At 38.7% G+C, this 12,665-nt stretch overlaps 1 protein-coding gene across 1 annotated transcript; it reads right to left on the bottom strand.

Annotated features, from left to right (window-relative positions):
• Positions 1 to 8,417: 8,417 nt before the first annotated feature.
• LOC140007084 (trans-resveratrol di-O-methyltransferase-like) lies at positions 8,418 to 12,178 on the bottom strand. The gene is made up of 4 exons (XM_072049793.1): positions 12,131 to 12,178; positions 11,297 to 11,459; positions 9,775 to 10,496; positions 8,418 to 8,729 (listed from the first exon to the last, which is right to left on the bottom strand). Exons 1-4 carry the CDS (start codon positions 12,176 to 12,178, stop codon positions 8,418 to 8,420), a joined length of 1,245 nt encoding a protein of 414 aa, XP_071905894.1.
• Positions 12,179 to 12,665: the final 487 nt, after the last annotated feature.

Consider the following 12,665-nt stretch of genomic DNA (forward strand, 5'->3'; position numbering starts at 1 on the left):
AGAATTTTGAGCATCCCCATCAGTTTAGCTAATAGAGAGGATAGCAAATATTGGATCCATGGAACAAATGGTAGTTACTCAGTTGGTTCAGCATACAGGAAATTAACTCAAGAAAAGCTGGAACAGAAGAGGAAAGGAAAGGAGGATGCTAGCACAAGCTGGAGCAATCAAATTCAAAGAAATTGGAAACACTTGTGGAAGCTCAACGTCAAACATAAAGTGAAGATCTTCTTGTGGAAATGTTTGAACCAAGCCCTCCCAATAAGACAACTAATTACCAGCAGGACAAAGCAAAGTGATCCAATATGTAGAGTGTGTGGAGAGGATAGTGAGACAATAGAACATGTATTGCTTAACTGCAGCTACGCCAAACAAGTGTGGAGGTTAGCACCAATCCAGTGGGATGGAATTTTGAACCAACAAGGATGCTTCAGGAGGTGGTGGACCAATGTTGCAGAAGCAAAATCTAGAAGAGAAGGAAATGAACACCTGTCCTTAACTGCCAACATTCTCTGGCAAATCTGGAAAAGCAAAAATGACAGAGAATTCAATGGGAAACAACAACACTCAATGAAAACTATTAAGAAAGCTCAGGAGGGAGTGGTTGGAATTCAAGGATGCTACTGAAAAGTCATCAAGAATGAGTACAGAAGAAACAGGAACTCAGCAGACAATCGCACAGCTATATGAACAAAGTGAGATCTCAATGAGACTGAGGCTAGCAACAAAGACGAAGAAGGACAGTCCCCACCTAGGAATAGGGATCACAGGCTCTGGGGTCAGACAAGAACAAGTTCGTAGTTGGGCATTGCATGACAGAAGCTTAGGAAATCAGCTCAATGATGAACTAGCAGCTGTCAAAATCTTACTAAGTCAAGCTGTTGCACAGGAGTTGGAAAATATTGAGGTGCAGCTGGATAACAAACAAGTTTTTCATCTCATTCGGCATAGCAAAACTCAGGACATGCGATTAATAACGCTGCTGGAGGATATTTATAGTTTGAAATCCTTGTTTCGCATGTGCTCCTTTTGTTTAGTTAGTAAAGATTGTAATCATGTTAGCAATAGGATTAGCACTTATGTGCTAAACATCATTCAAGACGAGGAATTTTGGATTCCTCAATGCCACTGTGCAGTGGTTGTATAGTGTTTATCGAGCTTTTGCTAGATCTTGTAAAGCTTAAGTTAATTTATAAAATCACTTATCGTTTCGGAAAAAAAAGAATAATAAAATGAATTGGTTAACGGGTGCTTGATGGTTACCTAGTTAAAAGAGTTTTAAATGTTAATTTTTTTTAAAAAAGGATTATCAACTCAGCAAACTGTTGAAATGCAGTGGATGCATTAATTGTGACTATGTGTATTATTATAGTAAGATAGATATGATTTAGGTATGTTAACAGTACTGAATGAGTATTCGTTAAAAAAAATTCATAATACAATTGACTACAATTAAGATGATATGGTTGATATTGTTCTATGGAAAGAGGACAGGAGTGTTTACAAAGGAAATTAATATGATATGATTGCTAATTTTTTAGAGGAAGAGGATATAACTATTTGTAAAAGGGATTAATGCTTACTAACTGTTTTACATTCTTCCAAGGCTATGTTTGTAAGACCAAGCAGGATTTGCAATGCATTTTTGTGGGATCAGAATATTGATAATAAGTGGTTTTATTGGACATCATGGGATAATCTTCGTTTTCCTTTGGAAGAGGAAGGTCTAGGATTCCATTCTTTTGAAGATACTTGTCAGGCTTTTTCTTGGAAACTTTGGTGCTAGCTCTGTTTGAATAACTCAGTTTGGTCCGTCTTCATGCATCAAAAATATATCAAGAGGGTGTATCCGTCTCTAGTCAGAGTTCATCGTCCTTCTGCAGCTTGGAGAAGACTAGACGAGATCTATTTATTTGTTGAGGATACTATCAGATGGTGCTTAGGTAAGGGGATTGTGGATTTTTGGCATGATTGTTGGCTACTTTCGGCTCCAATAACTGAAGAGGTAGCAGTGCAGAATCCCCCTCATATGCTGGTTGTGGAATTTTATACGTTGGGTGGATGGATCATATCGAAATTGCAGCAATGGCTTCCAGCCCATTTGGTTCAATATGTCTATCAGCTTTCTCTTTATCCTGACCTAGATGACATGATGGTATGGTTGCCATCGGCTGCAGGGTGTTTCTCGATCAAGTTAGCGTAGGAAGGATTGCGTTCCAGCAGGAATACAACGTTAGTTAACAGGTTACTGTGGTGTAACATTCTGCCTTTAAAGGTCTCCTTTTTTACTTGGCATGTTTTGAGGAACTTATTGCCTCTAGATCTGACTTTGAGAAAGTACGGCATCTCCTTAGTGTCTAGATTTTATTCATCTTTAGAAACTTTGAAGGATCATATTCGTAGCGCCATGCCCTCTATTATTATTTGGTTTCTATAAAAAAAAAATGTGCAATCGGGTGAGATTTGGGGAAGCTAGGTTTAATGTTCAAGTGGTGATTGTTAGTGTTAATCATTTTATTGAACAATTGGGGGCTGTCAGGATTTTCTCTGCAAGTCATTTTACATGGATGATCCATGGGCCGGCTTTGGCTCCTCTCGACATCGTCATCTCTCAGTTATGGTGATGAAATGGTTTCGTCCCCCTTAATTTCACGTCAAACTGAACACAGATGCCATTGTAGCAGTTGGAAGAGGAGCGGGGGGCAGAATTCTACGGGATTATAATGCCGAGCTCATCTTTGCTTTCTATAAAGAATTTGGAGATGTTGATGTATTGACAGCTGAAAGTCTCTCGCTGACATATGGTCTATTGCTTTGCCAGGAAAGGGATTGTGATCATCTATTGGTAGAGATGGACTTTCAAGTCCTGGTTCGCATGGTTTGTTTAGGAGCACTAGCCGAATGGCCATTATGTAATATTCTGTGAAGGATTAGAGGGCTCTTGCAAGAGTTGGTTGCCTCAGTTGTTTATGATTATTGAGAGGCAAATGCTACTGCGGATAAGCTAGCAAGCTTGCAACTCAATGAGGATGTTTTTTACAATTCCCCTCACCAGTTGCTACTTTCAGTTAGGACATCTTTAGTTTTAGATAGGGGTGAATTCCCTTGTATTCGTCGTCAGATTGTAAGGGAATAGGTCTTTTAGTTTCTTTTATGCAAGTTGTTTTGGTGATACTATTATTTTGTTTTTTTTCTCCAATAAAATAGGGATTCACACCCCCTCCCTGGGTTTGGGCATTTTTGCCAAAAAAAAAAGAAGGTTCAAATATGATTTCCCTTTCTTAACACAAAGGGGATTGTTGCTATTGATGACAACCGAGTTCATCTGTTTTACAAGTACGTCTTTCCTCCACAACTTGCTCCAACTCTTTCTTTTATTGGAATACCAAATCGGGTTAGTCTTAATATTGATCTTGTAATTAAGAGAGAAAATGTTGTTACTTAATTAATACTCTAGAGTCAATTTTGATCAGCTAATTTCGAACCGAATATCTCATATTTGAGCTTTGCTCGTTAAGCGATTCGAACAAAGCTCTTGTTCATTCGTTAACTTTCGAACTCCAAACCTGTGTTCGCGTTCCACTCATTAAGCAAAGTTCATGTTCGAGTTCGTGCTCGACTGGTTTAACATAACCGAGCCGTTCGCGAACACACTTGAAAAGCTCGAATTCAGATTATTTTAAGTTTTAAATATGCCATACAAATCATTAATCATCCTAAAAAATAATTAAAGTATTAAGTGACTAAATTCTATAATTCATTAACTACATAACCAACATTAACATAAAAATAATAAATAAAACAAAGCAATTTATCCTCCAAATATAAAAGTCTAGCCATAAAATTAATCCTAAAATTTTTCAAATGACAATTATATTCGTGTTTGCGAACGCTCGTCAAAACTCACGAACTTTCTCTGTTCGTTCAACTATTAATCGAACAAAAAAATTTGTTCGAACTCGATTTATTTAAAATTTGAAACGAGCCTTTCACGAACATGAATAAACTGAAAGGAACCGAGCTACCGAACAGTTCGTTTTGTTTAACAGCTCTAATGACAACTGAGTTCATCCGTTTTAGAAGCACGTCCTTCCTCCACAACTTGCTCCAACTCTTTCTTTTATTGGAATACCAAATCGGGTTAGTCTTAATATTGTTGTTGTAATTAAGAGAGAAAATGTTTTTACTTAATTAATACTCTAGATTCAATTTTGATCAGCTAATTTTGACATTTTTCTTGACAAATGGACAATAAATTTTCTCATGATGGAGCAACAAGCCACGTGGGTAGCTGGCGTTTTATCTGGAAAAGTGACTTTGCCGTTACATAAATAACTAACTAAGAATTTAGGAAGAAACTTGAGTCTCGCTAGACTCTTTTAAGAAAAGTTGCACACCACACAACAAGAGAAGGAAGAACTCCTCCTCTGAAAACCAAAAACTACCTCTATCCTCCTACGGAGCTTCTTTGGAGAGAAAACTCCAAAACTAGTTTTATAGCTCCCTTTCACGTCCCATATCTTCATACATAAAAAACCAGCCAAAATGGAGACATCACCCCACGTCCTCCAAAGAGGTCATCATTTCTCTACACAATCAATTCCATTCCACTCAAAACAAAAGCAATTGTCGGTTTTCTTTTTGACCAAGTGCACACGTTCACCAACAAGAAAGCAAAACCACAAATGTGCAAAGAAAGCACACTTTAGACAATACAACTTATTTGCGGTCCCCACCAACTTTGACATGTTGTCTAGCCAAATTGAATTCCCAAATGCAATTCCATTCTTCTTCGTTGGTTTGCACCAAAATTGTGTAAAGCTTCACAATAATCTTCTCAAGAGGTTTCTGCTCCAATTTCTGAAATTATATCCAAATACCAAATATAAATATATATTGACAATTAAAGCAAATTAAAGCAATATTTGGCAAGGATAAAAAGGAAAATTAACAATAAAATTACTAACAATTAACACCCTATCACTTTAAATCACTAATTTGCAACTATTAAAAGCAAAGAGAAATTTTCTTAGCAGGTTACCTTGGAACCTCAAGAAAATGGTAGCTTAGTATCTTTCCTCCCAAATTGACTCCACTAAAACCTTTGAACTTCCTTAGTTAGCACTTTGTATGGAGAAATCTACAATTTTGATGGTTGGGAATCAAGATTGAAGCAAGGGATTGAAGTGTAAGATGAAGTATTTCCTCTCTTTTCTCCTCTCCAAGAGTCTGCCAAGCAAGGTGGAAAATGAAGAAAAATTTGGTCAAAATTGATGTTTAGTAAAGGTAAGAAAAGTTGGTCAAAGTCCAACTCCAATCGGGTCGCGACACTTGGCATTTTTCAGGGTTTAAACTTATCTTTTTTCTCCCAATGGTTAATCTACCTAGCTAACCTCTAATCATCTCCTAACACCTTATAAAATAATATTCCTTTACAAAATTTCAACTAATTGTCAAAATATTTCGCATTTACCACACTAGCGGGTCCCACGTCCATAATACGCTCCAAACTTAATATGAACTAATTTAAACTAGAAAAAATGATTTAAAAACTCTACTCACTTTTAAAATCTCTGAAAAATCAAAATAATAGGGTATAGTGAATAAAAATGCATGCGAGGAAATAAAATAAAATAATATAAAATAAGAAAAATTTACGGGTCCTCACAGCTTAGGTAAGGGGATTGTGGATTTTTGGTATGATCGTTGGCTACTTTTGGCTCCAATAACTGAAGTAGTAGCAGTGCATAATCCCCCTTATATGCTGGTTGTGGAGTTTTTATACGTCAGGTGGATGGATCATATCGAAATTGCAGCAATGGCTTTCAGCCCATTTGGTTCAACATGTTTCTTAGCTTTCTCTTTATCCTGACCTAGATGACGTGATAGGACGGTTGCCATCGGCTGCTGGGTGTTTCTTGATCAAGTCAGCGTGGGAAGGCTTGCGCTCCAGCAGGAATACAATGTTGGTTAACAGGTTACTTTGGTGTAACATTCTGCCTTTAAAGGTCTCCTTTTTTACTTGGTCTGCTTTGAGGAACTTATTGACTCTAGATCCGAATTTGAGAAAGCGCAGCATCTTCTTAGCATCTAGATGTCATTGCTGCCTGTAGGAGAAGGAGTCGGTGAGTAATTTGCTGCTTCATGGGCCAAGTGCTACAATTGTCTGGGACCATTTTACAAAATGACTTGGTATTCTTGATTTCATGAAGTCCTTACTTTCGGCAATGTGGGTTTCTTGATTTTATTCATCTTCAGAAACTTTGAAGGATCACATTTGTAGTGCCATGCCCTCTATTATTATTTGGTTTATATGAAAAACGAGCAATCGAGCGAGATTTGAGGGAGCTAGGTTTAATGTTCAGGAGGTGATTGCCAGGGTTAATCATTTTATTGAACAACTAGAGAGCTGTAGGATTTTCTTTGCAAGTCATTTTCGTGGGGACATGGATGATCTTTGGGCTGGCTTTGCCTCCTCTCGACGTCGTCATCACTCAGTTATGGTGATGAAATGGTTTCATTCCCCTCAATTTCACGTCAAACTGAACATGGACGCAACTGTAGCAGTTGGAAAAGAAACAGGGGGTGGTATTCTACGGGATTATTACGGCGAGCTCATCTTTGCTTTCTATAAAGAATTTGGAGACGTTGATGTGTTGATAGATGAAAGTCTCTCGCTGATGCATGGCCCGTTGCTTTGCCAGGAAAGGGATTGTAATCATCTATTGGTGGAGGTGGACTCTCAAGCCCAGGTTCGCATGGTTTGTTCAGGAGCGCTAGCCAAATGGCCATTATGTAATGTTTTGAGAAGGATTAGGGGGCTCTTGCAAGAGTTGGTTGCCTCAGTTGTTTATGTTTATCGAGAGGCAAATGCTACTGCGAATAAGCTAGCGGGCTTGCAACTCAATGAAGATGTTTTTTACAATTCCCCTCACCAGCTACCGTTTGGAGTCAGGGCAACTTTAGTTTTAAATAGGTACGAATTCCCTTGTATTTGTCGCCAGATTGTAAGGGAATAGATTCTTTAGTTTCTTTTACGCATGTTGTCTTGTTGACACTCTTATTTTGTTTTTTTTGCTCCAATAAAATAGGAGTTGACACCCCTTCCCGAGTTTGGGGATTTTTGCCAAAAAAAAAAAAAATTTCAAATATGATTTCCATTTCTGAAACACAAAGGGGATTGTTACTATTGATGACAACCAAGTTCATCCATTTTACAAGCACGTCTTTCCTTCACAACTTGCTCCAACTCTTTCTTGTATGGGCAAATTTCACTTTACCCCCTGTGATTTAGTATTTTTCTACATAACCCCCCTATGGTTTCAAAAACTATACATAACTCCCTCACTCTCTTTTCTCTTTTGCTCTGCCTCCCGCCTCCGCTAGTGACCACTGACCAGTCCGCTCTTCCATCTCCATTCTCCAGCTCCATCTCTCCATCTCCATTCTCCTGTGGTGGCTGAGATTTTCTCTCTTATGTCGTCATGAGTGCTGATGATTTTGTCGGCATTTGGTTGAACTTCTTGTGCAGGTTCTTGAATAAGGGTTTATCGGATTTCAATTTGGCACTGGACTTGGGATTCCTTAGAAAAGCCAGAAAATACACATTTTTCAAGCCTAAATTCATTTTCTATGCCACTTACTTGTCCAAGAAAATTGGGTACTGGAGATACATAACCAATTACAGGCATCTTAAGGCCAACCCCGAGTATCAATGTTACCCCATCTTCAAATACTTCGAGAACTGGTGCCAGGATGAGAACCGCCATGGAGATTTCTTCTCTGCATTGATGAAGGCGTAGCCTCAGTTCCTTAATGATTGGAAAGCAAAGTTGTGGGCACGCTTCTTTTGCCTTTTGGTAATAACAATACTCCACCTACTTTGTTATACGTTGATTGTTCTCCACAAAACAACAACTGGGTTCTTGCTCGTCCGGATTGTCTCCTCTCACATCGTTTGAATTACCATTTGTAATTTTCGTGTAGCAAAGTTCCTTTCTGATGATGTATCAAAATCAGGCTTTTTGACTGGTCTTATCCTGGAAGACCCGACCCGGACCCGGGTCCCGTCAGGTGCGGTTCCGGGATAAAGATTAAGAGACCCGTCGGATATTCGGTCCGAGTCCGGAATTAATACAGTATAACGGGTCCGGGTCCGGATATATTAAATCCGGCCTGTTGATAGGCCTAGTCCTAGGAGCTGTTGAGCATGTAACTTACATGTCCGCCTGACAGAATTGCCTTGCAGAAAATTCTTGGACCGCTATTTTCACCTCCCAAAAGAAAATATTGATTTATTAAAAATGAAAAGAAAATCACACAAAAGACTACAATCGAAAAAGAAGGAAAGATAAACATGTTGACTTCATACACATGTCTAACAAAAATAGTCCAAAAAAACTATCCACTACTCCTAGCTAATAATAAACCTCGATAAGGGATCTCAAGCCCGGTACTGGAGTTATCTTATAATCATTGAATCCTGCCTCAGAAAAGAGTTTTGCCCACTCTCTCTCATTTCTTTCTTTCCCTGTGACAAGGACCATCATCAGCATATCAAGGAAAAGTTGAGTTTCAATTGCCTCATGATCATCAGCTCCTTTTTGCTGGTCACTCAGTACCATGTCTATGATTATCACCTTCCCTCCATTTTCCTTGCTAGGAATTGCTTCTTTGCATTTCCTAAGTATTTGTATACATTCCTCATCATTCCAATCGTGCAATATCCACTGTTTAAATTAACATTCATATCACAAAGAATTCAAATCAGTCAGGAACACTATGTTAAAGTTATTAAAGAAAATTGAAATTGATAAGAGGTACAGAAGCCTCCCCCCACCCACAAAAAAGATTTGCTAATGCCCTATTTGTGAATAAACTTCCATGACTGATCCAATGCTTTACTGAAATATAGACATGGTTGTAATGAATCAGAAGCGTGTATAGATGTGTTCAGAATCAGTGCTAAGAATGACTTTAACAACAAAAAGGTGAATATGGATCTGTTGCATCATCTTGGAAATGTGAGCTTACCTTCATTATAACAGCATTTGCAGGAGAAATAGTGATCGACGATTTCCTGCGAGCGCACAGGGTCGATTGCAGTACTAATTAACGTGGAGTATTCTAGGGTCGAACCCACAGGAACAAATCAAATTTCTCCACTTTAATTATTTTCACAAAAGAGTGAACGAGAAGATATTTTATATTATCATGAAAGAACTAACAATTAATTTGATTAAATTGATAAGAAGCGAGGGAACAATAGTTAAGCAAGCCTAGGGTTTAGGTTTTAATCCATAGATTGAATTGATTCTCCAATTACTTTTCTTGTCAAGTTATGAACGTCTCACACAATTGTATTTTAGATTATTTTTCGATACATCTAAAATGTGTTTAATGAAATTCTACGCCTCTCTTGAGACCGTAAACATTCAATTAAGCCCCTTTGGAACCTTGGTAACATAAGTGCGTCATGCAAATCCTAACATACTTTCGTGATTAAGCTAAGCGTGTTTATCTATTTAATACACGGTTGTATATTCCTTCTCAATTCAATACAAACCCTAAGAGCATGTCTATGGTGGCCAATCACAAATACGTAATTAAACCAAGATAGATAAATCATAGCAAAACGCAAGAATTTTAATTGAAAAAATTAATTAATTCTCCTTCAAAAGTTTCAAATCATGCAAAGCAATTCCAAACAAGAGAACAAAAACCGAAAAGTTAATAAGAAAATCAGAAATTCAGTGACAAGATGGCTTTAGTTACCTTCAGCAAGATTGCATTGGCACGGGGTACACTTTGAAACATATCTCCAGCTAAAAATTCCAAGTTCACAGCTCTTTCTTGATTCGCAACGACGTGTGGGAGATCATACACTGTACATTTTATGTTAGGAAAGTTTTGGGCAATGGCCCTAGCAACTTTACCTGTGCCACCGCCAACATCAGCCAAAGTTGTCAAGCCTTCAAACACAGACTTGCATTTGGTCATCAGCACTTCAACAGACAACTGATTATCACTAGCCATGGCCTCATTAAACATTTTTCCAAATCGAACTTCTTGAGCGTTGTAATGCCAGAAATTATTCCCATACGCAGTATCAAATGGAGAGGGATCATCATTCTGGAACCACTCGGTCAAGAAATTCCAGGGCTTCAACAGGGCAGGATCACATGATAGAAAAATGTGTGCCCGTACATTGAATGGCTCATCTTTCAAAAGAAGCCGACCTGCAGAGGTGAGTGCATAGCCTTGAGGGTTTTCAACGAAGAATCCAGAGTTAGCCAAGAATCGCATTAAGCGAAAAATGTGGGCAGATTTAGAAGGATGGATTGGGAGGACAGAAATCAGGTCAGAAAGTGTGATGGGCTTCCCATGATTACTGATCACATCTGGGATTCCCAACTCAACTGCGCATTTTACACATGCAGATTTCTTGAAATGGAACATTGCATTCCACACATGAGTTTGAGCTTCAAGAAACTCACCTAAATTGTCAGCTTTTTCCATCTTTTTGGGAACTTTATTTTCAAATTGAATGGCTGTAATTCAGTTGTAAATAACAAATGGTCTGTTGACTTTTCAACGCCCACCACGGTTGAATTGGTGGCAAAATTTTGCATCCCACATCGACAAAGGCTTGAGGAAAGTCTTCTTTGGATTCCTATAAATAAGGAAGCCTATTGAAGGAATAAGCTCGCACCACTCAAGAGAGTTATATGGGCTATTAGCTTCTTGAGTCATCTACCCCATTTAGTCAAATATTTTAGGCTCTCTTGATTTGAGTTTAGGAATATTTTCTAAACTCTTTTGTAAGTGCCTATTGGCCTAGGAACCACTTTCCTACGGTCTTTTGTATTTCTTCTTCATAGTAGAAATATTGCTCCTCCCTCGCCCGTGGACGTAGGTCAATTTGACCGAACCACGTAAATCTTCTGTGTCTTTTATTTGCTTTGTTATCCGTCTTTATATGGTCGGTTTTACCGCCTAATTATTATATGGCTGGTATCTACCGCCTATCTATTATATGGTCGGTTATACCGCCTGCTTTGTCCTAACTTTAGTTTGTCTATTTCCTGGCCCGGTCCTAACAAACTGGTATCAGAGCTGGTTATTATATTTTGCAAGACAGGTTCATCTGGTGGGGTCCGTCCATCCTGTGGGGCCCACTCATCCTGTGGGGTCCGTTTATCTGTGGGGCCCGCTCATCTTGTGGGGTCCATTCATCCCTCGTGGGGCCCGCTTATCTCGTGGGGTCCGCTCACCCTGTGGGGCCCGCTCACGAGACTTGCATATTTGTTTGGCCAGTTTTTTGAGACAAACTTCACGTTACAGATTTTGTGGCAACAATGACGATAACAAAGACGGTTGTCGAGAAATTCGACAGGAATGTCAACTTCGGAATGTGGCAGCTCAAGATGGAGGCCATTCTTGTTCAAGACGGAGTTGATCTAGCGATTCACGGAATCGAGAACAAACCAGAAGATGTAAAGGATGCGGATTTCGCCGATATGGATAAGAAGGCCAGATCCAGCATAATCTTAAATCTCTCCGATGAGGTATTGCGTGAGGTAGCAACGGAGACTTCGGCCAAGGCTATGTGGGATAAATTGAAAGCCTTGTATATGAAGAAGACAGTCGAGAATCGGCTATATTTGAAGCAGAGTTTGTACATGCTTCGGATGTCTGAAGGTACATCTATACTCTCCCATCTTGATAAATTTGATTCCATTATTATGGATTTGGGGAATATAGATTCGAAAATTGATGATGAAGATCAAGCCCTATTACTTTTGTGTTCCCTTCCCCAGTCTTTTAAGTATTTTCGCGATACTATGATTTATGGAAAGGAAACAATTTCGTATCGGGAAATTAAATCTGCATTAAAATCTAAAGAGCAGATAGATAGGGACATTACTGGGGAAACTAGTGGGAGTCAAGCCGATGGCTTGTTTGTTCGGGGTAGATTTGAAAAGAGAAACACAGAAAATAGAAGTAGATCCAAGTCCAGACATAAAAATGTAGTGTGCAATTATTGTAAAAAGAAGGGCCATGTTATCTCTGATTGCTTTAAATTAAAAAATAAAGAAAAGCAAAAAGGGAAATTTGTTGAGAAAAATACTGAATCTGCTGAAGCTAGTATAGCAGCTGATGAGAATGATGGAACCATTTTCTGTGCAACGAAAAATATTTTTAGGTCTAACAATGAGTGGATTTTAGATTCGGGTTGTTCATATCATATGTGTCCCAATATGGACTGGTTTTCAACATATGAATCAACTGAAGGTGGAGTTGTCTTAATGGGCAACAACGCTGTTTGTAAAGTTGTTGGCAAAGGCACAATCCGGATTAAAATGTACGATGGTATTGTGAGGACGCTCACAGATGTTAGACATGTTCCAGATTTGAAGAAAAATCTCATCTCTTTAGGCACTCTTGAGTCTATTGGGTGCAGGTATTCAGGTGGAGATGGAGTTCTCAAAATCAGTCGAGGAGCCCTTTGTTATGAAGGCACACAGATCTGGTACTTTATATATTTTGCAGGGATCTACTGTTACAGGTGCTGCTGCTGTTTCTACATCAACTTTGTCTGATTCTGATTTTACCAAATTATGGCACATGAGATTGGGGCACATGAGCGAGAAGGGCTTATCTAT

This window comes from Coffea arabica, chromosome 5e (assembly GCF_036785885.1).
Source record: "Coffea arabica cultivar ET-39 chromosome 5e, Coffea Arabica ET-39 HiFi, whole genome shotgun sequence".
Lineage (NCBI taxonomy): Eukaryota > Viridiplantae > Streptophyta > Magnoliopsida > Gentianales > Rubiaceae > Coffea > Coffea arabica.

Bases quoted from the DNA above. Each gene is read 5' to 3' on its own strand.
- LOC140007084 (XM_072049793.1), bottom strand. From the start codon at position 12,178: ATGGTTCCATCATTCTCATCAGCTGCTATACTAGCTTCAGCAGATTCA. The intron at 11,460-12,130 runs GTATTTTTCTCA...GTGAATCGCTAG, and splicing joins TACTAGCTTCAGCAGATTCA to ATCAACTCCGTCTTGAACAA. The intron at 10,497-11,296 runs GTCTCGTGAGCG...CTGACAATTTAG, and splicing joins CTGGCCAAACAAATATGCAA to GTGAGTTTCTTGAAGCTCAA.